The sequence below is a fragment of the Urocampus carinirostris genome, chromosome 16 (assembly GCF_059441175.1).
Source record: "Urocampus carinirostris isolate Australia breed hairy pipefish chromosome 16, RoL_Ucar_1.0, whole genome shotgun sequence".
Taxonomy (NCBI): Eukaryota; Metazoa; Chordata; class Actinopteri; order Syngnathiformes; family Syngnathidae; genus Urocampus; species Urocampus carinirostris.
Window position 1 is genome coordinate 16,449,144 of NC_142364.1, and position 27,834 is coordinate 16,476,977.

The 27,834-nt window shown below is 40.2% G+C and overlaps 3 protein-coding genes across 5 annotated transcripts; 1 reads left to right on the forward strand and 2 right to left on the reverse strand.

Moving 5' to 3' along the window:
- Nucleotides 1-1,180: 1,180 nt before the first annotated feature.
- Nucleotides 1,181-9,727, reverse strand: prpf4 (pre-mRNA splicing tri-snRNP complex factor PRPF4). Its single transcript, XM_088320272.1, has 15 exons — nt 9,580-9,727; nt 7,316-7,495; nt 7,060-7,243; nt 6,889-6,976; nt 6,716-6,795; nt 6,534-6,627; nt 6,363-6,457; nt 6,237-6,295; nt 5,906-6,029; nt 5,751-5,840; nt 5,365-5,487; nt 4,922-5,029; nt 2,209-2,327; nt 1,516-1,622; nt 1,181-1,313 (listed from the first exon to the last, which is right to left on the reverse strand). Exons 2-15 carry the CDS (start codon nt 7,482-7,484, stop codon nt 1,227-1,229), a joined length of 1,527 nt encoding a protein of 508 aa, XP_088176398.1. The 5' UTR covers nt 7,485-7,495; nt 9,580-9,727; the 3' UTR covers nt 1,181-1,226.
- cdc26 (cell division cycle 26 homolog) lies at nt 9,652-11,580 on the forward strand. Of its 2 annotated transcripts, none has more exons than XM_088320274.1 (3): nt 9,652-9,790; nt 10,879-10,993; nt 11,076-11,580. In XM_088320274.1, the coding sequence occupies exons 2-3, from the start codon at nt 10,913-10,915 to the stop codon at nt 11,286-11,288; spliced, it is 294 nt and encodes a 97-aa protein (XP_088176400.1). In that variant the 5' UTR covers nt 9,652-9,790; nt 10,879-10,912; the 3' UTR covers nt 11,289-11,580. The 2 variants fall into 2 exon arrangements, with proteins under 2 accessions (XP_088176400.1, XP_088176401.1); XM_088320275.1 differs by having other exon boundaries at nt 9,665-9,790; nt 10,913-10,993.
- On the reverse strand, nt 11,334-26,270 carry fer (fer (fps/fes related) tyrosine kinase). 2 transcript variants are annotated; one of them, XM_088320270.1, is made up of 20 exons: nt 26,077-26,270; nt 23,909-24,026; nt 22,536-22,667; nt 22,288-22,461; nt 21,022-21,121; nt 20,751-20,934; nt 19,367-19,504; nt 19,176-19,295; nt 17,341-17,463; nt 17,067-17,265; nt 16,891-16,989; nt 15,538-15,744; nt 15,337-15,459; nt 15,211-15,267; nt 14,929-15,047; nt 14,601-14,695; nt 14,407-14,530; nt 14,186-14,340; nt 12,682-12,804; nt 11,334-12,005 (listed from the first exon to the last, which is right to left on the reverse strand). In XM_088320270.1, the coding sequence occupies exons 2-20, from the start codon at nt 23,978-23,980 to the stop codon at nt 11,869-11,871; spliced, it is 2,481 nt and encodes an 826-aa protein (XP_088176396.1). In that variant the 5' UTR covers nt 23,981-24,026; nt 26,077-26,270; the 3' UTR covers nt 11,334-11,868. The 2 variants fall into 2 exon arrangements, with proteins under 2 accessions (XP_088176396.1, XP_088176397.1); XM_088320271.1 differs by having other exon boundaries at nt 17,067-17,247; nt 17,329-17,463.
- Nucleotides 26,271-27,834: the final 1,564 nt, after the last annotated feature.

Here is a 27,834-nt window from a genome sequence, read left to right on the forward strand (position 1 = left end):
AATATTGCTGAACCCATTTGCACAACATTGGATACAACGGGAGTGCCAGATCTTAAACCAAAAGACCACTAGGATGTGGATCACATGGGAAAAGGCATTAGATTTTATCTTATCACATTAGTTTTTTTACTCATTAGTACCATGTTGTTGAATACGTTAGGCCATATTCAAAAAGTATAAACCGAATACCAAAATAAAATACACAATTATTTTAATCATGGCCCCACGTATGCAACGCGGGGCACTAGGAGTAAAAATAGTGCCATGATGAGCTAAATCCTAATATCCTTGTAGTCTGATGACTACACAGTGGATTTGGGCTAATATTTAATGCTGTTATTATTACCAACTTTATTGTTGGGCCGTGCTGCGAGAATATGGTAAATCAAGTCATGTTTATTATTATAGCCCTTTATCACAAAGAGTAAAAAGGCTGCACAGGTTATTGCAAACTACAGACTAATATTAAACCATCCCCTGCTCTAAAAACCTACACGAGGGCAAGGAAAAACTCAAAAACCTCAACATGAGGAAAATAAGAAACCAGAAAAGGTTGGGGACCACTGCACGAAAGGGCTAGAAATTACCCGATCGGTGCCTCATTTTCACGAATGAAAACGGTTACCGGTAATCAACATGCATAATCTCCCATCTCATCTCATTAGCCGTACCGCTTATCCTCAGTAGGGTCGCGGGGGGGCTGGAGCCCATCCCAGCAATCATCGGGCAGTGGGCAGGGGACACCCTGAACTGGTTGCCAGCCAATCGCAGGGCACACAGGGACAGACAACTCATTCGCTCATTCACACCTAGGGACAATTTGGACCGGCCAATTCACCTGAAATGCATGTCTTTGGAATGTGGGAGGAAACCGGAGTGCCCGGAGGAAACCCACGCAAGCACGGGGAGAACATACAAACTCTGCACAGAAAGTCTGGAGCTGGATTTGAACCCACGACAGGTTCCCATGACATGAACTGTGCCGCACAAGCGCTAACCACTGCGCTAACAATTAGGTTTCACTGGAAACTTAATATAACATGTAAACTCTGAAATATCAACAGATATAAACATCCCACACAAAATCTATCAATTTACCCATGCTTACTTAAAACATGATTCTACCTTGTCCGCTTTCAGCAGCCAGCAGCATGCATACATTAGTCACGTGACAACATACTTCTAAAAAGACATTTATTGAAGAACCAATGAGTGAACAAACCATTTCATTCCGTCACCCAAAGTTTAAAGGTTCTGTCGTAGGAGCACGTGGCAATGAGTTTGCCATCCGGAGACACATCTACGCCCATTACCTGCCAACAATATCAAGATCAGCAAGCTTCGTTTACCTGATGAAGTATGTGTATGTGTCTTTAAAAAGGTAGATAGAAATAGTTCTGGAGAAATACAAACAGGGTGAATGGACATGGTTTGAACTAACTGTTTTAACACCATCTCATCAAAATGTGAGCTTAAAATCACATTATAAAGTGGCAATAGAAAAAAAAAGAGTACCTTCCCCTCATGGCCAGCCAGTGTCTTCAGGGGCATCCAGCCAGGGTGGCTCCAAACCTTCGCCGTGTTATCGTAGGCGCACGTTACTAGGAAATTGCCGTCTGTGGCTGTGGGCAAACACACATGATGGGTATATTTACACGTACAATAGAATTGGAAATAGAAAATTGCCTGTATTCCAATCATGCAAAGTAGTGTAAATGCGCACAGAAATCCTAAAAGTTTTAGTCCCACTTTGATTGTTAAGGTCGCAATGGTTGGGTTACTCCTTTCATTTTCTGATTACTGATTTTAGAGTAATCGGATTGCCTGTGCGCATTAGCAATTTTCCTCATTCGGTATCATTCTTTGCCGCAAACACTTTCAGATTTAGATTTTGAGCAACATTTTCTAATCAAAATGAGACATTTATTGGAATGCATTTTCGGGTGAACATACTTAAGATATTTGTTTTTAGAGAAGCAATTCATATCCAAGTAACCACCCAAAAATGTCGAATTGTCACAAAGTTTTAACCATAGTTTTAAAAACCATCTCCGATATTAAGAAAATCCAAATACAATGCTCAAATCAATACCAGCAAGATTTGTCTACCTGATGACGCTACCACTAAAAATTGGGGCTAGCGGCGAGTCAGAGTCACGAGGCTAAAATGAGTAGCTAGCAAGGGGAAAAAAATGCTCGTATACTCACGCTGGAATCTGACGCCCGACAACAGGTTTTGGTGGGCAGGGATTGTGTAAAGACATTTCCTGTTCCTCAGCTCCCAAACTTTGCAGGTGTTGTCTCCACTTCCTGTCGCCAGGTGGTAGCTGAAGAAGAAAAACTCTCACTTTTGGGGATTTCAAAATCATTGATTGGATGACTCCTAAGAGTGCAAACATTTTTGTTACAAATCCTTAGCTAACATAACATATTGGAGTGGACCATATGGCAAAAATATTGTTGGGTTCCCTAAAGTTAAATAGGGCCGGGAAATTCTTATATTAAGCTTTTCAGATATCCATACACATTCCAAATACAGTTGATCAATTTTAAATAATGGATAAAGGAACCAAAACATACTTTATATTTCAGCGAACAAACAAGGTTTGATTAACATGTTCAATATTGTGCCGACAAAACAGCACTTTTGCGTGAGACTTGTTACTGTATGGATTTAGGCTCCTTGCTTCTACTCAGCCGCTAGCACTACCAGTCACGTCCTTGAAGATAGAATTACTGGCGGCGCAAAGATATGATATATTTCAAAGCTGATTGAAATTCTACGCTGAATAGAATTAGTGCTATCGACAGTTTTTAGAGATCAAGATAATGTTCTTGTAATTTGTCATATTTCCAACCCCAGGTCTCCAGCTACTCAACTACAGTATTCGCGCATGACATTCGTAACTGATAATCCCACTATTGGCCAGTTTTTATTGTTCTCCAAATATGTTTAGCGCAGATTTAGCAAATTTTCATACAGCTGTCAAGTGTTTCCCATAGAATTTTGTAAGACACCGGAGGGTTCTGAGTTGGACAAATTTGAATTTTTCCCCCATAAAAATATTGTTATACGGCATACACAATTTTAAATGATCAGAAAAACGAATACAATATGATAAAAACGTATAAGTTGACTAATGTTATTTTAATGTGCAACCTATCAGTGATGGGAATTCCGGCTCTTTTTAGAGGATCTGCTCTCAAACGGCTCTTCAATTTTTGTTGTTGCTTTAACCGTTATACTACCAACAATATTTTATATTAAATGAATGAATACAAATGTATTATACTACTTAATTGTACGAGACTTTATTTTTTCACTCTACTGTGAACTTTTGACTAAATTTAACCTTTTTTTAACTATGCAACAATTTAAGTCAAGCAACACAGAACCTCTGAAAAACAAACTACACAACAAAATAAATATTATCTGTATAACAAAAACAAAATATCATTAGTCTCTACTAAATATTGGCATTTAGGAACACAAAATGCTAAGCTTTGAGGGACTAATTCGGATTCTTCTGTCAGTGATTGGCAATGCACAATGTTTTGGAGTCATTAATATAATTAAAATGAGTCCAAATAAGGACCATTTTCCTGCCTTGACTTATTTTCTTAAATTTCCTTTTTGTCTCCTGCATTGCAATCTCCCTGTGCCTAATGTGCTGCTGTGGCAGCCCCCCAACCCAACACCTCCCTCCTTAGCTCAGCGAAGAAAATATATTGTAGAGTATTCAACGTTTGGTCAGAATTCCGTTTCGCATGTCAAAAAATTATCAAACAATGTCAAAACAAGTGAAGCGAATACTGTGTTTTAAGTCAATCACGCAGATGCGTTATCTGACTGATACTGCTGGAATGTGAGGTTGGGGAGAGGAGCATTAGCTGCATTTGCGCATCAAAGGTCGCTGTGAGAACTCTACCACAGGAGGTACGCCCCTCCCAGGAGACCAGGACCCAGAGCTGGTACAGGTCTCACTCGCAAATGTACTCTGAATATGGCCAGCTAGAAAGTAAGGGAGCATGCCTTGACAGGAGAAGCTGGACCAAGGCCCTGGCCAAGTCTCAGCTCAACGGGCAGCCGGAGAGCCTTGCCAGGTCGGCAGCAAAGCTTGAGCAAACTAGTGGCCAAATCAGTAGGACAAAACCAGCGACCTCAGAGAAGCATTAGGCCACCAGCAGTTAACCTCTCCTTAAACACTGCATCCTGTGGCCCTCGTCCCAACCGGCTTTCAAGCCTACCAGGAGTCCTCATCGCTTTACAGCGGAGGACATAAAGATTGGGCTGTCATCTTCATCGAAGCAGAACATCTCATTGTTGCTAGGTATTGGTGTGACAAAAAATGGGGAACTCTATCAAAATACAATACTGTAATAATCAAGTCAATGTTGTTGTCCATCCAAATGGTGCCAGTTTAAGTTCTCAACTTCTAGTCATCTTTATTTTATTTTATTTTTAGTATTTTGTGTTCGATTCAAGCTTCTTCAGTAGATGATGAGTAAAATAAAAGTCCATAAATCCAAGCGTGTATGTGTCTTGATTAAAGTATATTGTGTGTGAGTAGCCACCCTTCATAACAACTAAACCAGTTTTTTCATCCGTTTTCCTGACATAATGATCTAAAAACATATGTGGTGTTCAAAAAAGGCAAGACGAGTTTTGAAAAGAATGAACCTCGGCTCTTTAATTCAATAAGAATTATTGATTTACCATCCGTATTCGCTACACGCTTATATAACCAATTAAGCAAAAGTGAGCGAGACCCTGGTGGGGACAATTTAGACCCTGGCAGTCTGCCATAGATTTTATCTGGTATGGGAAACACTGCTTTCGACGAAGCAGGCTTACAACTTTGATGCGCTAAGTGCAAGTTCCAATAAATTCAATAAGTTTCAAATGTTGTGATTGGCTCACCCATTAGGTGAAAAGTGGACGCTGTAGAGTTCCTGTAGGTGTCCCTCCAGGAAGACCACGCAGCGTCCTGTGCGGAGGTCCCAAACACGCCCAAAGGAATCCAATCCGCTGGCAGAGAATAGAGGGCTGAATTAAACACTCACAGTAGCATGTTAGACATCATTACGTAAGTTCACCAACTCGAACAGGTTAGGAAGCAATGTTTCCCTTTGAAATGAACAACTTCAATGTAAATACAAAAGAAAGGGAATATTAAAGTCTGGCCCAGAGAAAATAAAGCAAAAATACTTCTGAGAAGTACTGTAATGGTCGAAATTATTCTGAAGATCATTCAGGCTGGATTTGTACTCTACTACTGAAATTCTTACACACAGAGCTGTACTTAACTGTAATCACACAAAACATGAACTTTATACTGTATAATCCAGTGCCGTCCTGCTTACCCAGTAGCAGCCAGGGAGCCATCAGGATGAAAATGAAGGTCATGAACGCCTTGGCTGTGACCTTCTTGATGCAGAATCTCCTCCTGCACTTCCATGTCCCAAAGACGCCATGAATGATCGTAGCTACAGTTTAGAAAGTTTTGAAATTCGGCATAAGAAAATTCAATTAAAAATGAATTCGTCAAATAAAATAAAATGATGTTTTTGGTGCAGAAAGGCGAATCATTTGCAATACTTCTTAATCTAGTTATTTTACTTTGGGAGGAAAATGTGAGAAATCTGACTATTATAACCAGCAAAGGGTTTTGTAAGAATGTCATCTTTTTTTTTGTTTTAAAAAAATAATCAGCAATTGCATGTGCTCTACTTGTGCGTTGAATGTTTACCATGTGGATCCCAGGAACCTTCCGGACGGATGCCAACAGACGCGAGAAACTCGATCGGTGTGGTCGTCGATGCTAAGCACTGGCTCATCACTGCGAGAACGGTTCCTTGTTACGATTCACTTTTTCCACTGATAGAAAAAAATGGATCTGTTTACCTGAGCAAGTTCCAAAGCTTTACAGAGCCGTCCGCAGCGCATGAGGCCAAATTGACATCTGACTGTTTAAGAGAAACGCCAGCTTGCGGGCGGAAGACGACTGCACCGACGTTGGTGTTGTGACCTGAATTGTAGAATATAATTGTTTTGTAGAAGCACGGGAGGAAAAAAGGAGACATAGAAAGACTCAAGAGTAGTGAGCGGTTAAAAGTGAGAAAGTGAGTTTGGCGTGTTGCGCATGTTCTTCTGGTTTTCCCCCAAAATGTCTTTAAAGGCATCAACCTTATAGCAAGAAGAACTTGAGCAAAGTGGAGTACATAGAATATCCCACCTCTGAGCGTTCGGATCAGGTGGCAATCAGGAATGGACCATAGCTTACACAAACCGCTCCTGCAGGGTAAATGTCACGTTAGCATAGCGTTAACAGTTTCTGCGTGGGTTTGTAAACTAGAATCACCAGGAAGCTGTAGCCAGCATTTTGGAGTCAGGACTGAAGTGACAAAAGCTGATTGGTCGATCATCGCCGATCTGACTGCAAAAGTTGTTCAAGTTCTAAAGAGTAAGAAGTGACGATATACTATAAAACATCTATATTATTGAATTAACAAGGAAAATCATTTGCGCTTACTCTCAGGCTTTTGTTCAGTTCCTGCTGGCGGATGGTTCTGGTTGCCTCGCAAATTTCCTTCTGTGCCCGGGCCGCCTCCAAACGCTTCATCGACCTAATGGATGAATCACAGCGCATGTCAAGCACCCCCCCTTATACTGCATTTCAATTTGGACTCATTAGCACAGTTGTTGGTTACTCACTTTGGTAGAGAATAACGGGCCAACCAGAGACGTGCATCTTTGAGAGTGGCAGGGCCTTCGTGGTACCATGTCTGGTTGCACTGTGATTAGTCAAGTGTTAAATAAAAAACAAAAGAATGCAGTTAATTTTTTTTATTACATGCGTCTTTGTGGAAATACCAAAAGGTAAAAACCTCCTCTTGTGATCGCTTAGTTCGGTCTTCATCTCTTCTTGACTTCTTTAAGGCATCTGGTCCCACCACGGACAAAATTCCGCGAAGCCTGAAAAGTAGAAGGAACGGTGATACAAAGGGAAGATGCGGTTGTAAAATCGGACAAGATGAAATCTTAAAGTTGTGGCCTGCCTCTCCCGTCGATCCGCCGGCCCTTCCCCAAACAATGTGATTGGCTCCCCAAGTGCTCGCAGCCCAGCCTTGACCTCCGTGTCATCTGTGGACACGGTGATCTGTCGCGCTCGCCTTCTTCTCTCGAACTCAGCGAGCGCTTCTTGTTGCCTCTCATTTACAACCTCCAATTCCAGGGTCTCATCTGCAAAAGCATTGCAGAAAATCAGTCATGAGACGAGTGCTGAGTGATCAGTTTCCAAAATGCATCGCTTACAAGAGATGTTTATGTTTCCTGCTTCAATTCCTGCCTTGATGGCATCATTCCCTGGTGTCTGGCCGCTAGCAATCTCCGCGTTCAGACGCTCCCTCTCTTTTTCTTCCAGGCTCCCATAGAATACGCGACTTTTCTTCGGGACCGGAGCAGAGATCTCATCGTCTGACATCTTGTCAAATACTGGGTAAAAGAAACACCCGCAATAAATAAAGTAAGCTGACACAAGAAAGGGGAATTAGCTGCAAAATAGAAAACATGTTAAAACAGAAAAAGGACTACCATAAAAATTATAACACAAACATGTCACATACCTGGCAATCTCAGCCAAATGCCCCCTTTATTAATAATTGCAATTCCCGTTGTTAAACAATTAAAACACAACACAGAACCTATTTACTTACAGCAATACAGACTGTGTATAATATAAATAAATACAATATGTAAATACGTTTATGTAATCAATTTTGTTACATTTATTTCATATGCGCGAAAAATTCTTGAATAAAGACAACATTTGCTTGTGTACCGCAACAATATTAACAATCTACGAGAACTTTGTCGTATTTTATCACAGGGTTCATGATTTTATACACCTTTTTCCATAGCTAAACTTGAGCAATTTTAAGGACACCCATTTTCCAATTTCTCCAGTACCATAAATGAAAGAAATCCGGTGTATTTCATGTATTGTGCAGAGCAACAAATATACCTGCGATTTAAAAAAGCGATTTTTTTACCTTGCGTGTGCCTTTCTCAAAACCCATACTTTTTAGATCTTGAAAAAAAAAATTGTGAATACATTTGTTTTTGAGACACATCCCTCAATATAAAGGGTTTGGATAAGACAGTAATACATTGCTTATATTTATAGTAACATGTGTTTCACTTTGCAATTTACCACTGTGAAACGCACGCTACCATAATTTTTTGCAAGGCCTATAATAAATGTCCATACTAAATACGGAATCCGTGCACTATTACACGTTTTTGCCATGTTTAGGTGTACCATGCACCTGACCCGTAGGGGACAATGACGCTTCATGGGACAATGCCATACAAACTAATGCCAGCTGCCTTTAATCACGAGGAAATAAGAAATGCAATGGCAAAGCGAAGCAGTCTGAGAGCAGTATCTGCATCATTGCATCATTTTAAAGCAGGCTTTTTGAGAAGCATGGCAACAAGCATTCACAAGCACTTCAAGGGTTTTTCAAGCACCAGTGCGAAACTCTTTTACCAGTGGCCGACACGAGCCAAACTAGAGCATACCTGTCAACCTGTACGTTTTTGCCGTACAAAATACGTTTATTATACATTTTAAGACGTGTACGACGTACAAGAAAAATCTGTACGGAAAACCGCAAATTTGTCAATTATGGGTACCACCCGGTGTACACCGTCTATCACAAAATGGCAAATCAATCAGGTCAAAGGAGTTCGCCGCAGAAGCCTCTATCTCGGTATCGTTTTTTTCGTTGCAAACGAAGCGAGCGGTTTGATGATACTGTGCGCATGCGTCTGCCGCCTGGGGATTTCCCATCATGCATCATTCCGAAAAAGAAAAAATATGGTGTACGATTATTTTGTATTTCGTACGGGAAAATACTACAGTTTGTGCGGGCATGGAGCCCAGGAGGTTGACAGGTATGCTAGAGCCTTAGAGCCAAAAAGGGCAAGACGGGATAGGTCTAACAAAAAACAGTTGTTATTGTTGAATTATCAAAAATTGACGTGTATGAAGAGATTAATTGTATTTAATGGACCTTTTTGGTAATCGTGGAAAGGGGGGCGCTTTACGACAGTAGAATACGACACAATTACAAAAATACGTTATATACAGTTGTTTCAGTATATTTCTTTTGGGCCTATTGCATATAAATGGAAAAAGCTCTGAGTATTTTTGTATAAAATAAGAATTACGCATGTGCTCACTTACGGTGACCGTGTAATCTATAAACGTAAGCATAGTCAATCTAAGTGTGTTCATCCGAGTAAAGCAAAATATATATTTTCTGCACATGACAACGTTAATGAAGACAAAAACGTTTCTATTTTACAACCAAATAATCCTACAAAACGCTACGCAACACCAGAGTAGAATACAAACATGCCGCCACTAGCGTTAGCATTAGCAACTCTGGAACCATTAAGAAGTGTACCATAGACACATTTTAATATTGTTACATCAGCCATTAAGTTGAGTTTGTGTACACCAATGTGGTCAAAAGTAGAGACAGTAACAATTTAAAAGGTATAAAACTCACAAGTTTGTATAGTGGAGTGGTTCGGCGCTGTTTAAATTAAAAACTAAGTGCTTAACCCGGATGCACATGACACTTTTTTTAAGGTTCAAAGCTTGCACTTCCGGTAAAGCAGCTTTGGCACTTGGTAACTTACTTTTAAATCAAAGAGAAGTCAAAAACCTCTCGAACAAATCTCAGGAAGATCGCTGTGCGACGAGAATTATACTGACAGGTAATTGATTGCATGTTTATCTGCATTAAATACGTAAACGCCGCTTAAACAATGTCGCCCCTTTAGCTTCTTAGCTCTCTCTATTCACTTCTTACACACTGTAGTAAAATACGTTCGTTCAAACCAAAATATCAAAAGAGACGAAGTATACCAGAGTAAACGAAATAATACGACCTGAGAATAATGTACACTAAATTCTCAAGCTTAATCTAAACAGTTAAAGTACGGTGTATCTTTAAGGAATTATAAGCGTTCTAATAAACAAAGAATGAAAGTCATTGTTATATTGAAAATTGAATGAGCAGGTTTTTTTTTTCAATTGATCTATTGGAATTTTAAAATAGTACCATTTGTTCAATCAAAACATCATTGTTTTAGCGTGATTACGCACCAACCATACAAATTGATCTAGATTTGTTCTGTAAAACTAAGTTTTTTTCCCCAAATAAAAAAGATGTATGTACAATTAGTAATTTTTTTGAGGTACAACAAATTTCAGTTGTTTAGAAAAAGTCACTATACTGTAAAACAAGGGAATCCAAACGGGGTCAGTTTGTAGCAGAAAAAGTGTGATAACTGCAGAAGCACCTAAATGTAAAAGAATATTTTTTCTCAGAGAGCTATTAGCAAAAAATCCTTCTGGGTTCTCCATGAAAAAAAAACAAAAATACTATGAGATGAATAACTACCAAATAACACTGTGGGTTCTTTGCAGAAAGATAATCTTAGATGTCCGAGTGGTATATATATGACTTGCAAAAAAGCAGATTTTATCATTATCACTCTATTTTAGTCACAGTACCATAGACACGTTTTAATTTTGTTGTGCATTTCACGTCATTTATATCACTGGTAGTGCATTGTTAAGTCTGGGGCTTTCACCACCGCAATCAATTCACATTACAACCATAAATGCGCATCTAGACTTCGACTTCATTTTTAGGGAAAAAAGAAAATGTGCGTCAAAATGCTCTCGGATTGTTCAAACCCAATGTGGAGGCGGGTCATAGTTTGGGGGCCACTGCTGTGGACATTTTTGGGGGATTTATCTTTTAGGGTGTGTCAATCTCGTGTGCTTGCATGTGCAGACATATTTTCAGATCATAACTGAATGTGTCGAAGATGTTGAGGAGGAAACCGACTCGTTTGGAGCTAAAGATTGATGACACTGAAGAATTTGAGAGCATCAAAAAGGAGCTTGAGGTAACCTTTCAATTTTTCACCCTCGCCAATTACATGGAAAAAAAAGAGAAAAATATATTAGCTGTGTCTTACATTCCATCAGGCACGGAAACGTCAAAGGGACGAGGCCGAGTTGGAAAGCGGCGTCAGCAGTGAGGCTGTAGCTGGCGGTGACGGTGCGGCAGAAATTCCAACAGCATCATCATCAAGTGCTGCTGCTGCTTCGAGGGCAGAGCTGATCAATGAGAGAATTGGCTTCAAGCCACAACCCAAACCCACCACCTTGCCCACCCTCTTTGGAAGTTTGCAGTTTTAACAGATTAACAAAGCAATGTTTTGGACACTTATAACACGGGAAAATGTTAAGTGGTGTTTTATTTTCAATATGAATGACTCCTTTATCTTGTAAAAAGTTTCTTCAACGTTACTATACTAATTTATGTACAAAAAAACAAACTGAACACACAGGCAACACCCACTGGCAACACCTGCTTGTGACCCATCTTTCTGCAAATAAATAACTGATTGTCTTAAAATTAAAAGAACTTTCGGGTGCTGGATTTGTAGAGAACTAAAATGTATAAATACAAATAAAAAGTTATAATGTACATGTAAGGATATAAGTGTTTGCAATTCTTACAGGGTTAGACGTAACATCAATGTGTTTCATTTGGAAATAACAAATTGGTCTTTTTTGAGCAGTCATTGAAGCAAACGTATGAGCTGTTCAACCTGGAAGACTTTCAGTTCACTGACGTGGATCGAAGGCATGTCAACCCCAGACCAATGGCTTTTTGTAGATGCGCAGCGTTGAGGCGTGACGACATTAACGTTTTAAGTGTTCAAACGCCACGGATTCCCCGTTTGAAAAAGAAAAACACGGGTGAGACTTCCTGTCACTTTTTCTTGATGGCAGCCAGGTCTCGCTGCAGTTCGGAAAACTTAGGTCGCTCTTCCGGGCTGTACTGCCAACATCGTTGCATCACCTTGTACACATCGTCAGGGCAACGCTGAGGACAAGCCATCCTGTAACCTGACAAAACACAGATTTAGTGTTGGCGTATGCGGAGCGAGGTGTGTTAGGCTAGGTTCACACTGCAGGAAAATATTACTTTTTTGCATAAACGGGACCTGTATCCGTCTGAGCGGCACACATCGTTTTTTTTTCCACACCAGACCCCGGCCACTTTCATATGTGGTCCGAAATCCAATACATATCTGATCTTTTGGAATGCGACTGCAGTGTGAACAGTTGAGATTCATCCATGCCACCAGTACGTCATCGATAAACGACAGACGTCACTATTCTGCGCTCAGCTAGCTGCGGGGAAGCCAAGAAATCAACAACCACGGCGGGCGAAAACATGGAAAGCATGGTGGAGGTTTCAGATTTAATAGATATTAGGGGGGAAGGCCAAACTCGAGGAATCTTATCGGAACTGGGCAGTTTTTGAAAATATTTCAAGAGAAATGGCCGAGCGTGGGCCGTTAACATCCATGAGTACTTCCGCATACGCTGAGGGCATTGTGTGTGACGTCACGTGTCCTCTCATACGCGTGCGGGACTTGTGGCATACACACAGGAGATCACATACAAGTCGCATTTAGTTAGAAATGTGAACAATCTTCCAAATATATTTGATTTCACACAATAATCAGAATTGAGCATGAAGCTCTGCAGTGTGAGCCTAGACTTAGCGTGTGCTCACCTTTCTCCACCTGCTCCCGGGCCTGCTGATTGGTCATTCCTGGGTAAGGACACACCCCCAGACTGAAGGTTTCCCACAGCAGGATACCGTAACTCCATACGTCACTCTCGGAAGTGTAACGACCTGCAGATGAATAAGGGCAGCCTCAGTAGCCACATACATTTGCAGTAACCATTATTAAATGCAGAATCTAATTCACGGACACAAACCAATTTTTCCAAATAATGATTATTGTCATTAAGTCAAAAATATATATTTACTGTGGGGAAATAGTTATTTTTACTAAGCTGAATCTAGTACTTGTTTTAAATGAGATGAATCACATGACTTATTTCCATAGCTAACTCACAAGTAGTACTAATCAACAAATACTTTAGATCAGTGGTCAACGGACCGATACCAGGCCGTGGGTCGTTTGGTACTGTGCCGCACAGAAATAAAAGTTACCTTTATTTAGAAAAAAAAGTTGCGTTAATTTTGCTTGTACTTGCGAATCTTTGGTTACCCACAAAAACACTCAACGGTAATATATTACCACATTTGAGCAATTATTAAACAGTCGAAAAATATTGCTGACCACATTTGCACAACATTGGATGCAACAGGAATTGAACTTGGATCGCAGCAGTGAGAGCACCAAATCTTAACCACCAGAGTCTAGTGACTAGACAACTAGGGAAATAGATGACATAGTTTAAGGCATTGAATTTTTTTTACTCATGGTACCATGTTGTTGAATACATGGGCCCATTATATAAAACCATTTATTGACAAGGTTACTTATGAACAAAGTACCAAAATCAAATGAACAATGAATTTACATCATGTCCTTTAAAAGTTCAATCATCCCCTTTAAGGACGATCCCAACAATTGTTTCTGGTACAGTGAGTAATAATAGTGTGTTGATGAGCTAAAATCGAATTCATGTTCCTGTCATCTACATTCCTAGTGATGTAGTAATTACACAGTGAATCTAGGCTGATCAATATTATTATCATTGTTATTATTAATAACTTGAAGTCAGACATTAAACCAGTCCATGGTACAGACAAAGTTGGGGACCACTGATTTAGGTAATTATTTGGGTTTTACTTTTAGTCACACATTAATAATCAGGACACCATTTAACACAGGAAAGACTGGCCTCCATTTTTCATTTTTATCATTTGCATTTTAAGGGGTATTATTGTCAAAAAAATGAAAACTTAAACCCAAGTTAAAGACACTGTCAAAAGTAAAAGCTTTAATTGACAAGGAAAATAATTGCCCACACATTTTACACGTTGATCCCCATTTTCCGAGCACTGTCAAATTAGAATTCAAGAAATAAAGGTTGAAATTGGTGTTTTGTACATTTTCTTTCAAAGTGAATGCTACTGGTGGGCTAACCTTGATGAACATTAAAATTGTTGTAGTCACACACATTTATGTAGCACATTGTCGCACTAAAATGATCTAGATAACAGGGCAAAAATCAAAGACCTTCAGTACATCCTTCCTTACCATAGTTAAGAGCTTCTGGCGCAGTCCATTTGATTGGAATTTGCTTTAGTCCAGATGATGAATAAACGCCGTCGTCTTCCTGGCGACTCATCCCAAAATCGCTGATTTTCAGCAAGCTCCCTTCACCCACCAGGCAGTTCCTGGCTGCAAGGTCCCTGGTGCACACACACGATGCTTTAAAGTGAGCACCCGCTGGTTGCGGGATCCTCACTAATACTTACCTGTGGATGCAGTTTTTACTCTCTAAATACGCCATGCCGGCAGCCGCATCCACAGCAAAACGCAGCAGCTGCTTGGTCTTCAGTTCGTCTTTTTTCTTTCTCAGGAAAGATAGAAAGTCGCCGCCTGACAGAGCAAAAACAAGCCGGGCTCAGAAATTAAGAAATAAGGGACACGAGCGTGTGCCAACACATACCCGGAACCAGCTCCATGACAATGTAGATGGGCTGCCTTTGAGTGCATACGCCGATCAATTTCACAATGTTTGGGTGGTCGTATTGTTTCAGAATTCTGAACACAACACATAGGGAGTGCAACATTAAACAGATAAGAAAACTTTAGAATTTACAAAAGTCAAATGTAGAACTCATGCCCCTATTTCTAGGTTGTATTTTTTATACAGCATGATGAATCTTTCAACTTGTATTTGCGTCTAATTTGAGTTTGCTGGTTTTGATATGCCAGGTTTAAACTTTAGGTACAGCATTTTTCTTTAGGTTGGCCACAACGACGGTGACTCTGACCTGGCCTCTGAAAGGAAGCGGATCTTTAGTTCAGGAGGCAAATCTTCTTTGCAGGTTTTGACTGCCACCTGTGTCTTGTCACGAAGCAACGTCCCCTTGAACACCTCGCCAAAGTTTCCCTGCAGGAATGAGAGAACAATTATGACATTAGAGGTGATAAAACTCGTGACAACCTTTGTAGTTTAAAAGTAAAAAAAAAAATCAAAAACAGATATTTCAAACACTGCTCTTTTTTGACTAGATAACCAGGCATCAAAACTGAAGAACAGGATAAAAGCTAACCTTCCCCAGGAGCTCACCCAACGCGACATCCTCATGGTTAAGGATCCACTTTTTGTCCTGCACACAGGAGAGACCAAAGACATGTGAGACACAGGAAAACTGGTGACAGTCGTTTTAAGCACTCGCCTTAACGACAGGGTTGAGGAGCACAACGCCAGACTTTTTGGTGATGAGCTGCTTGGTAGAGAAGTGGTGCTCGATGAGCTGAGGTATAGTGGCAAAACCCGTCCCTTCAAAGCGGTACTGACTCTGCAGGAACAAAGGAGGACATGGAGGTCTACAAGTAACGCGGCCTGAAGGTGCGGGGACATGTAAAAAAACACGTACATCGGCGAACTGGATGATGAAATGTCTCCGCTGTTCGTCAGAGAACACAGACAGGACGTACTCGCCCGGTTTGCCATGGCTTTCCCTGACCAGGAAGTCTCCCTGCTGCCGAAGCAGCTCTTGGGCCTCCGTGCGAGGGATGGCACCGTGGTACCACTCCTGTTCCGCCAAGGGGCGTTCTGACGACGGGATGACGTCAAAGAAGTGCTGCCGCAGAGACACAAAATGAGTCTTGGGAGAAACTTTTTACAAAGAAACGCGTTCTTGGAACACAATTACTTTTCTCAGAAACAAGTACTGTATCTGTTAAGTAAGCAGGTTAAAAATAAAACCCGGTAACTCAACTGTTGTCACGATTACTTGTAATAATCAGATCATGATTTTTAACATCTTCTGAATGTTACCTAGTTCTTCCTCCTAATAATGATGCAATATTCAACCCTCAATCCGCCAGCAACAAATCATTGGACACAACCACTTAAATGTGTGTGTGTTTACATGCATATACAAGGTACAAGAAAATACAGTAATAGTGGTGTTGTCTCGAGCACAGAGTAGGAGCGCTGTATTTCTCCCTACTGATATTCTCCCTATCGTATATACTCGTATCGAAGCCATATTTACAATTAGAAAATAAAATACTGAAATCATGTGGGCTATTTAAATGCGCATATTTGGTTGTGTGTCACCAGTAGCGAATGGTGAGCAGCGTGTGAGGAGGGGTCGTCGCTGATACAGTAACAACAAAATGAATGGGGCAAAAGAATTTATGGTAAAGGATTGCTTAACTTTGGTGTTTTTATTTCTAAAATTACTTTTGCAATAAACTATGCTTTGAGAAAAAGAAAACATTTGGACAGTACCCAGAAATGTAGATGGATATCTTCGAGTGGTTTGAAGACAAAAGAGAAAATGGATATGGATTGTCTTGGCTAAGTATTCGTTTGCAAGCTCTCAAGATTGAACAAACCAAGAAATATGAAGGCTTCGTTTCTTCCACAGGTTTGTGTGCATGTTTTCCTCCATTTTACTATGTGGTTATTTTAAAGCAGTTTTAGCGAGTTGGCTTCAATGCGAGTATATACAGTAATTTGTAACTAGATAGCTACTTTCAGAGTAATGCACTATTTTTAGGGGTAACGGAATTCATTTTAAAATGAAGTAACTAACCGAAACTAGTTACTTTTTATGAATAACACCCCCAACACTGCACAAAATAGACAGGGACAGAAATATGTACAAAAATCAGAATTCAAGGTTATTTCTTATCCATTCAAGCTAAAAAATAAAATCTTTATTGATTCGCAATTTCTCATTTGGATTAAGGAAAAACAACTTTATATTAAGGCTCACCGAGGATGATGAACCCAACATGGCCTTTGGAGAGCGGATCATTCCGGCCAACGAGTGTCGCAGCGTGTCTAAACGAGAGCTCTTTTCCTTGCATTTATCCTGATAAAAGATTGGAAGCACACCCTTTAATCACGAGTGTCTCAGAAAAGGCGCATACCTCCGCAGATCGTTTCTACCGTAGAGCCAACTGAGCGAGTGTCATCCTCGTAGGGCACAGTAATGGGGGGTGGTGGAGGCGGAGGGCACGGAGCTTCAGCCATCTTGGTGTCCAACAACGCTTTCTGGGATGAGAGGCGGGCCTCGGTGCTGCGCAGCGATTGGACGGTTTGTCGCAGCTCCAGGAGCGACAGTTTTTGACTGAGGAGAAGCACGCAGCTGAGGACAGACGGACAGAAACACTTGGAGCAGAATGGCAAACAACGGTAGCGAGATAGAGACCTAGACACCAACTCGGACTTCCTGTCTGTGTGCTGTTGGCTGGAAATGATTTTGGCATCTAGGTCGTCCACCAGGGCTTCTTTGGTCCTCAGGTTTTGCTGGGTGAGGGCCAACTCCTCTGTGGCTGATGACAACCTAAAACACAAAACAAGTTACATAAGAACTATAGTTCTATGAGTCCCAGACTACCACCACAGACAGTGCTTCAAGCACTGAATATTACCTTGCACCGTTGCAGATATGCATACCAAAATGGTCACTTGTGACCATAGAAGATGTATAAACATAGTGAGTGTATGAATTCTGGTGTCACTACTGGTTTGTTTCTTACAGAATCTTCACGCCTGAACACAAGGATTCTAAGTACACTTGCGGTTGTCCGGGACTCATAAAACCGTAGTTACATACCTAACTTTTGTTAAATTTCATCGCTCCTGCCACGGCCTTAGATAAAGTAACCCCATGGAGCCTTTTGAGGGTACGATAGGGCAACTCCTACCAACGGTCAGCAACAGGACAGGAAAAGATCAAACTATCAAAACAATTTATTCAAGTGGAAATTAGCTGTAAGCAATACTCACACGAGAAAAGGAAATAAAACTGTAGTGACACCGAAATTAATACACCTTTTGGGGTGGCAGGTTTTGGAAAGCATTTATTGAACGGTGCATGAGGAAAGGGAACACTCAGAGCTTAAAACACCGACTCTAGGGGTCGGGAGGGGCGAAATTGAACAACGCTCCACTTGTGACTAAGATGCAGGGAAAATCTCAAAATACTAGAAGAGGCCATTTGTGGTCTGAACTATATCATCAAAATGCTCAAATGAAAAGTCCATGCTCTTAATATTTAATTTTCATGAAGTATTTCCTTTTGTTGGTTAAAAGTTTTTTGCTTTTTTTTTAATTCAATGTATCACATTTGAAGGAAACGTTTGCGTTTTGGCGACTTTGCTTCTTCGTAGTTTGTATTTTTCATTGTGCTTTTTAGCACTTGTTGTCGGTTGCACGACATAATAAAGAAGCACCGAGTGGTGAAATAATACACACTGTCACTTTAAAAGGTGGGGTGCGTTGTTTGAGGTGACTTTAGAAAGTTTAAAGTAGACTATTTTTACTATTAAGTATGTGTTAACAATGTTCAACTGAGTTCAAAGAGCCTTAATAATTGTTTTCCACCCCACACATTTGCTTATATCTTTTAGCACAGCTTTTCCGGGACTGGCAACACATTAGGAAGCAGGAAAGGGGGAGAAGCGTGGAGAGGGAGTTCATGCTCGTTCCCGGGTTTTTTGTTAGTGTAGCCTTAAATTAAAAAAAAAAGTGAGGAAAGGCCTCGATAAATACAGTCCAAATACCAACCCAAACCCCAAAAAGATGGAAAAAGAATAGTTTATAGTACTTAAGGAGGTCTTGAGTTTGCAAGTAGATGGCGGCAGAAAGAAGAAAAATGTCAATTTGCGGACACCACCTTTAAATGCTTTATACTACTGTCCAACCTTATAGCTTACACTGGATATGAATTATGTGCATGGAAAATAATGCATCATGGAGGACTCTATTAGTGGACTACGAATTAATTTCCCCTTACATCTTAGCCAACTAATTAGAAATTGTCACAAACTGACTTTAGGGACAAAATCATTTCTTGAAATACTGCCAATGAATACACGATAATCCTTCTATCGTTAAAGATATAAAAGGGAGCTAAAAATGCATCAAATCAAAAACTGTTTCTTTTAGTGACTTAGGTTCCATCTCATACCAAGGACCACTCTAGTTGCAAAAGAATATTTGTTACTCGAGGTATGTTTGTGCACTTGCTAAGTTTAGGGTGTATGTCCTTACATGGATTGAAGACTGTCGACAGTCAGTGTGTTCCAGAGGATCTCATTGGCGGACAGGTTTTCCGTATCATCCAGCAGAGATGTATCGAACTCCACGTTGGCCTCTGGGGTCTCGGGTGACCTGTTTCATGCACACATAATTAAGAGCGGCACAAAAAGTAAATAAAATGCATCCACTGTGACTATGGCGACCTGTAGGCTTCGATAAAGTGCTGGTATTCCACCAGTGGGTCGATCTGCTGAACCGCCGCAGAAATCTCCTGATGGACTTTGACGACCTCATCAGTTACCAGGCTGCTGATCTCACAGTACTCTTCCAGAATGTTCTTACTGTTGACACACACAAAGCATGTGCTGCTCTGCACTTGAAGCTTTTTGTATCCCATGACTAACATTGCCATTCTTTATATTTTCCATGTGAATCAACAATAACTTCAAGGTATTACCAAGGAAGCTCCAAAACGAAAGGTTTGCTTTTGATTGTTATTTAAGACCTAAAAATCATGTTTTTTCAAAACTTTGAAAAAAAAAAAAAAAAAGAATTACTACAAGAATTCTGTAAAACAGGTAAGCGCATCTTATACAAATACATCAGTTGACAATAGATCGTTTTTTATACAAAATAGCGGAAAGTGGAATAAAAAAGCTTGATGCAGTTGAGAAAATGGTTGGAACACTTTTTTTCGGCCCCTCTCTAACACGGAGGAGGACCTGTTGAAGCTTATCTTCCAAAAGTAAGGTAAACCTCACTTTATTTATCTTTATAGAGCATATTATTTTATTAAATGTTTATTTTTTTCGTACAAAACAATACAGTTTACTTATACAAGCCTTAAACATACTTACATAAACCATAAACATACAAAATATAGCACTGAAGCATTTTCGAAAGAATTCATCTAAATAACGATCTCGCTCCTAAGTTGGGCAGCATCGGTACACTAATGAGTCATTTCCCCTCGTCGTACTTTTTTAGGATGACTTTTCGTTTCATCCATTCTTTAGCATTTGTCACAAAAAATAGTGTCATAATGAGATACATCTAATGAGTGCTACGCACAAATACAGTATTCCTACTGCACAAACTACACTGATTTGAATTCTAACGCATCACTTCCAACACCTGATTCACACTGGGAAATCTCCCAATTTCCCCCTCCTCACCTCAAAACATTTATCCTCTGACCTGTACTATCTATGTAGGCCACCCCTTTTGACTTCAAAACGGTGAGTTTCTCCTAAAGGTGAGAGATTTTTATGCCTGTGAAAGGATTTCAGTTTGTCATGGAAAACTCTGGTTAATTTATGAGTGAATGAATAACGATAAAGAATAAAATTTAACTATACATCATTATTTGTGGTCTCACTTTGAAATAATCAAATGCTCCATGAAATGAGACAGTTCCCCATCTGTGATACAGTTCTACTTCCAAACAAACCTATTGACATATTTGTATATGTAGCATGTTATTTCACTGGATGTATTACACAAAGAGTTATCTTTTCAGTTTACTCTTATTGCAAATGTAAATTACCCAGAAAGTGGGTCTACAACAATGCGGGAAGGCGTACTCACAGAGCGAGCGTCATGTCCTCCTGCATCCGCTGAAGAGCATCAAGCAAGGCGGGTGCCGCATGCCGCCGATGCTCTTCCTGTTGCGTTTGCGCCCCGCATACCGCTACCACGTACTGGTTGTGGAGGTTGTGGAGCTTGGCCGTGGCTTTGTCGTAACGCTCGTGAGCACGCTCAGACTCGCGACCTGTCGCAGATACCAAAATTGGTTAGGAAGGGAAGGACGTGTTTTTAGGCCGGCTATCTCAACAAATTGAGAGGGTGGCAGAAAAACCTTTGCTGAGGGCTTCTCGATATTTATCTCTGGCGTTATTGGCGTCCCGGCTCAGCTGGCGATATGTCGACTTAAGCTTGTCCAGGTCACTCCTGGTCACCTAGTGAAACCCACCACAAAGTTGTAGTTATGATCATAATGATAATACTGATAGCACAAATTATGAGTCTGGATAAACTCAGTGTATTTCTTAAGTGGGGGTCCACCAGCCAATCTAATCTAACCCATAATGGAAAGAAACACATGGTGTACTTGCCATAGTTTCTAAACAAATACAGCCTCATATTGTGAAAAACTGGGGTGACCAAACTATGGCAAGGGGGCATTTACAATAATTGATATCGAACATCACTACAACTTCATAAGATTGTTGTTTTGAATTTTGGATCCAATTTCAATTATTTTGACAACATTTTTGGTTCTTTCATTGGGTATGATAAATGGATATGTGCAATATACCAAGGATTTGTCATATGCAAAATGAAGAAAAGATCACTTATGTGGAATAAATCTATTTAGTAGTTATGATGAAGTCCTTTATTTTCTGCAATGCCACTTAAAACAAAATTGTCAAATTCTGGATTCATTAGAAATTAATTGATATATTGGAAGCTTTTAGGTATTTTAATATTGCTGATTGTGGCGTATAGCCTACTAGTACATATTTTCTTGATACTCATATATTGAGATGGCATATCTCCCTATTATCTGCCAAATTAAAACAATAAAATACTTGATTAATTTATGTTGCATTCTCTAGAATACAGAATGTATGTTTTCTAACTTGTATTAACAGAAAATAAATGACTTTATTACAAGATTCATAATTTTCTATTTTCTGATACAAGTGGCATGGAAAAAACTAAAAGTAAAATAACACTTTTTGGTACACCACCTTTCAGGTTACGAGGCTTAAAGGGATTCCATTATCTAACAACTACATGTTGCTATCGCGCCACCGAAAATGAGTGCTAAAAAGCACAAGGTAGAATACAAAACTACAGAGAATTAAGGTGACCGAACCACACCATTTTCATCCCTAACCTGTAGCTGCAAATGGTGGGAACATATGTCCTCTTACTCTAGGTGAGGCTCATATTATGTAAAATAAATGCTAATTTATTGCACTGTGATAATTTAAAAAATGCACATTTGTATGAAAGTTAATATATTTTTGCTCATAAATCAATGTTTTTTAATGAATTAAGTTTTTTTTAACCACTTGGAGGCGCTAAGTAATATACATTGTCCTTTTAGGCAAATGACCTTGTGCTTGTTACTCTCTAGCTGCTGATGAAGATTCTGGTAGCTCTTCTTCACTTGCTGTTTGTCCCGGATGAGCGTTGCGAGGCGGTGCAGCGGACCGGAGTTGAGATCATCGGCGTGGCCCCTCATGACGCGACCCAGCGCCTCCGTCTGACGGACAACCTGTGACCAAGACTGATGCGTGCACACAGGACTTCAGAGCGAGAAGGAAAGTGGGAAGAGACGACCAAACCGGTGGCGGCGCTCACCTTATTGACGGTACTGACGTAATCAGCAGCTTCCTGTTTCTCCATTTGCTGGGTCATGCTGAGCAGCAGAGAGGCGTACTCTTTGTCGCTCTTCACACGCAGCGTCATGAAACGCTTTACTGTCTCCAACAACTGGCACACAAAAATAAATATGTTTGTATTACTCAACACCAACAACTTAATATGCTTGTCTGTTTATTAGGTGCCAGTTTATGGTACTTTTAGCAATTGTGCCTCCACTACTCTAGGGGGCAATAGAGCTCTCACCGGCAGAGAGTGCGTTTGTGGTGAAGAAGTTTTGTTTACATTGAACATTAGCGCTCTGCACTGAGTGTGAAGTGATGACACAAAGTGTAGCAGACCCTCATGTTAAACTTATTTTGCAGGGATGACAAGACAGGTGAAGATAAACGAAGATGAAGAGAAGAGCTAAAGTCTCCCAAAAGCCAAGACGAGGAAATATGACAAAGCGTGACTATGGACGCGAAGAAGATTGGAATCTTACCGTGTCTAAAAATGTTGGCAGGAGAGAGAATAGAGTCAAATAAATTTGGCTGTCATTTAAAGACTTTAAGCCCCAATCACGCTAAACTGCTTGAGTTTTTCAGTTTTTTTAACGTGCCAAACAAATGCGTAAATTCGGACGGAGGTGACATGTCATCACCAATATTAAGCAATCATTCTTTTGTCTTGGATCACTTAAAATGATGGCTCGATTAAAGCAGTGCAGAAAGAATTAACTCACGTTATTGTGTGTGTGTGTGGGGGGGGATTAAAGGTTTATTCCCCATCCAGGGGGTGGATGACAGAAAATAATTCACAGTATCCTTTTATCTCTTGTCAGAATAAAATATAATAATTTGAGTGTTGTTGTACTAAACCTCGAGATACGACCATAGTACACGAACGCCATCACTATTTAGCAAATGAGCTCTTTGTAAAGGAAACCCTTGTGCTCAAAAGCCCAAGGGCTATTATTTACAGTCTATCTGCACCATTGTCTATAAAATCAGTTAAGATACAGATCAGACTCTAAAATAGAATTTGCATCACATAAACAATAGAACCTGCTGGACCAATACTAAATTAAATATACATGAGAAACTTGCGAGGTGAGAATATTTGCGTCATCTTGAGATTGACAAATTCATGTTGTTTGTGTGTTTGGTTTCAGAAACAAGTACTTGGTTTGATAACTAGTAAGCAACATTGGAGCAAAAGGTAGTCAATTGGCGACCATAATTATAAAAGAAGAAGCGGTTACGGATTCCACTTGATATGTTATTCCTAAGTGTACTATTGTACTTGTAGTTGAACTGCTAGGGTCGGCACAAATTCCTCCCTGCAAAAAAAATAAAATAAAAAAGACGTACCTTTAATTCCCAATCCTGCAATTTGAGTAATCCCTCGTGGGAATTCTTCAGATCCCGACCAAAGCCCATCATGTGTCAACGGCGTATGAAGTCGAGAAAACAACGTTTGCATGATCCACTGGGATGTGACATGTACACGAAAAAACAATTCAAGTTACTTATAGGGGCTGTACCCGGAATTCCTGGATGTTTTCTCAGTTTTGAACGACACAAAAACACTTTTCCATAATAACATTTGTGTAGAAGGCTATCAAACACCTGAGATGCTTCATCGTGAAACTGCATGGATCATAAAACCATTGTTGAATAAAAATAGCTGTATATGCGGTGATTTGGAAAACCAACATAAGTGTCAACAACAGATGTGTAAAAAACAGCTACCTGGAAAACAAGCAGTTGTTGTGCCTAAATCAGACTCCCCTTCGGTTCTCAGGGCTGCACTTCTGACAGAACGTTTGTCGTTATTGTAGTCTGTTTGTTAAAAATTATAGATTGGTGTGGTTAACACAAAAGACGCGATCGTTGTAATTTGTATGAGTTTATTAAGATATATTAATGCAATCGTTACCAGGAAACTACATCACTTTAGGACCAAAATAAGCTAACCTTGCTCATTGCACAAACATACATTTGCCCGATTCAGAACTTTTGGTTTACAAGGTACCACTTTGCACTTTAAGCGTGTACTGTCTGTTTATGTATCGTACTGTCTACATGTGTGTCCTACTGTCGTGTGTCCTACCATAAGGTTGTTTTTATTTTATGAGGGCTGAGAGAAACACAATTTCAATTCTCTATTTATGCTGCAGACTTGACAATAAAGCTGACTTTGACCAACACCAGAGACGTACCAATGTAGCTTTACGCTAGCACAGGTAGGCTTTATTTAGTGTACCATTATAGCCTAACAGTAATGCGTGTTTATTGAACGTAGTTGTTTACTGCTGAGACATGCCAACATCTGACTCTCCCCCTAACTTCTCAGAGAAAAGTCTGAAACACTTTAAAATCAATGTGGTGTCATATTGAGATCAGAGAAAGGTGCCCTAGAAGTCATAAATCTCAAACAGTGACCACGTTAGCAAGGAGTGGGGATATTTTGGCATAACCTGCCGGGAATCTGATTCCCTCCTTAACTTCTGAGAGAATAGTCTGAAACACTTAAAGATCACTGTGGTGACATATATTAGGGCTACTATAGTACACCAAATAAAGCCGTATTGTGTACAACGAGTCGGGATTGGGGATATTATAGCGTAGTTACATTGGCTCGCCTCCGGTGTGGGTGACGTTTGCATTAATAAGTCTTAATATACTCATACAGACTACGATCGCTTCTTGTTTTGGTCACGCAAATATATATGTCTTAATTCGATCATACAGGGGCAGCAAGGTGGGGCAGAGGTTAGCACGTGTGCGGCACAGTTCTGAAGTCATGAGATCAAACCTCCTGTGTGGAGTTTGCATGTTCTCCCCGTGCTTGTGTGGGTTTCCTCCGGGCACTCCGGTTTCCTCTCACATCCCAAATACATGCATGTTAGGTTAATTGGCTGGTCCAAATTGTCCCCAGGGGTGAATGGGCTAGCTAATTGTCTGTCCCTGTGTGCCCTGCGACTGTCAGGCAACCAGTTCAGGGTGTCCCCTACCCGAAGATAGCTCGGATGGGCTCCAGCACCCCCGCGACCCTACTGAGGATAAGCGGTGTAGATAATGGATGGATAGATAATCATACAGATTACGATCGTTTCTTGTTTTATCAACACCATCAATATTCCCCAATAAACACATTAAGCAGACTACGATCACGACACACGTTCTGTCGGAAGCGCAGCTCTGAGAAAGATCGTTCACTCGAATGGAAGTCAGATTTTTGCAGGGGAGTCGGAACACCGTAAACCATTAAAGTGAATGGGGAAATCGACACTAGCTTGCCAGGGACATTTACAGCCCATAAAAGGTAAAAACAATTCAAATAACGTATGACAAACCGAATTAAATATCTAAAAGCTACGACTGGGGTTATTTATCCGCGTGTCTGTTCTTTTCTCGGCCCGTTAAACAGAAAAGCAGACAAGAAAAAGGGAGTGTAGTGGGAGTTGAGTCCCGGGACAGGAGGAACTTGAAGGGTTTACGACGGCTTTTCGCTCTTTTGCACCGCACTAAAGCACCTGAGAGGAGGCGAGTTGGGGCGACACACTCGGTGTCCGGTCACCGTAGTCCTCTGCTGTCAACACCCGCGTTCATTTCATCATCTTGTCAAAGATTTCTCCTTTCTTTTTCCACTTTCCCCGAATACCGTCCTTCGTGAAGCTAACGGCTAAAGCTAAAGCTGACAGGGAGGGGCTTCCGCCGGAAACGGAAGTACGACGGGAAGACGCCATTTTGCAGCCGTTGATTAACATACTTTTAAAATATAAAATAATATATTAGAAACGTAGACTCATTTACTTTAAATACATTTTAGAGTACAATGAACATTAATATAATTATCAAATAAACTTACAAGCAAAAACGCACTACTCTGAGATTTGATTAAGAACGGAGACATTCCCGCCATGTTGAATGTGGCAAAGCATTCATCTCATTTACTGAAACCCTTACAGAATTAGAATCGTTTTTATTGTTATCGTTTACAACGAGATTAGACATAACACTCCGGGATAAAACACAATAATGACTTAAAACAGGTAAAAAAAAAAAACAGATAAAACGAATGCCAGTAGAATAGGTAAAAAAGGTAAAAAATAGGTAAAAGGTGAAGGATTTTATACATTTGACTATAAAAGATTTTATACGATTGAATACAAGTTACATTTATCGAGTGCAATGAAGATTTTCACCGAGTAGGCTTAAAGTTTAATGACAGGTCACGCTGATCCGAATGCGGAAAGTTTTATCTTGTTCTGTTGATAACAGGACTCTGACGAAGGATGCAGGCATTGTTTTGATAAACGCTCAGTGTTGTTTTGAGTTTTTCCACACATCGAGGCAAGGTGGTGTAGCCCACGTGGGTGTTTCCTGGCACGCCCATGGGAGGAGCCGGCACACCATCTTGCGGAAAAAAACGTGGGCCGAGAAAAAGAAGCAGAAGATCGAGAGAGGAGGCTTGACAGAGACTCGAGTGACACTAATTTGGCTTATTCGGCCATATTTGATGGAGTTTACTTAGCTAAATTGTTTAAGAAATTAAATCTGCCCCTGTATAGAAATGCCGGTCTCTTTGTCATCTTTTCCATCAAGAAACGAGCATGCATTGTTAGGAGAATAAAGTTTGTGTTTGGTTAATGGAGTCAGATAACTAATTCGAACAATTTGGTAAACAGTACATTTTAATATTTAATTCCTAACAAAGGTAAAAAAGGAAAGGAGGAAAAAAGAAGGAAAAGGGTTGAAATTACTGGTTGAGTCAATTATTGGAGTTGATAACGGCATAGCAAGTACCAATAAGTCAGCCGATACCAGCCACAGGTATCATAAGGAATGGATCGAATTCAGCACCGAAACGGTTTCTGCTGAATATGACAAAAAGTGCAATTTAGATCCCAGACGAAAAAAACGACGTCACATCAAACGTGAGGCGAGTCATGTGAAGCTTGCTTTCACTCATGGGGGAGTCTGTGCATGCTTATTTTTCACATTTTACTTAAGAAAGAATGTGGAGGTCAAAACAGGAGCGCTGCCGAGCGTTTTTCTAAAAATATTTTTTCTCAAAATTCCATGTGATTTTCTGCTTTTATATTTTGTCAGCTGCCATTGGCTAGTATTTAAATACTAATGAATACAAAGTGTCTCACTATCTACAGTTGAGAAGTTGACCTGTCTCTATTCACTGTCCTGTCCATTAAAAAATAAAAAGTACCCAAAGAAATGGCAGGATAAATAGGCAACAAATATTTACAAAGTAGAGACTGGGCTAAATTGTAAGA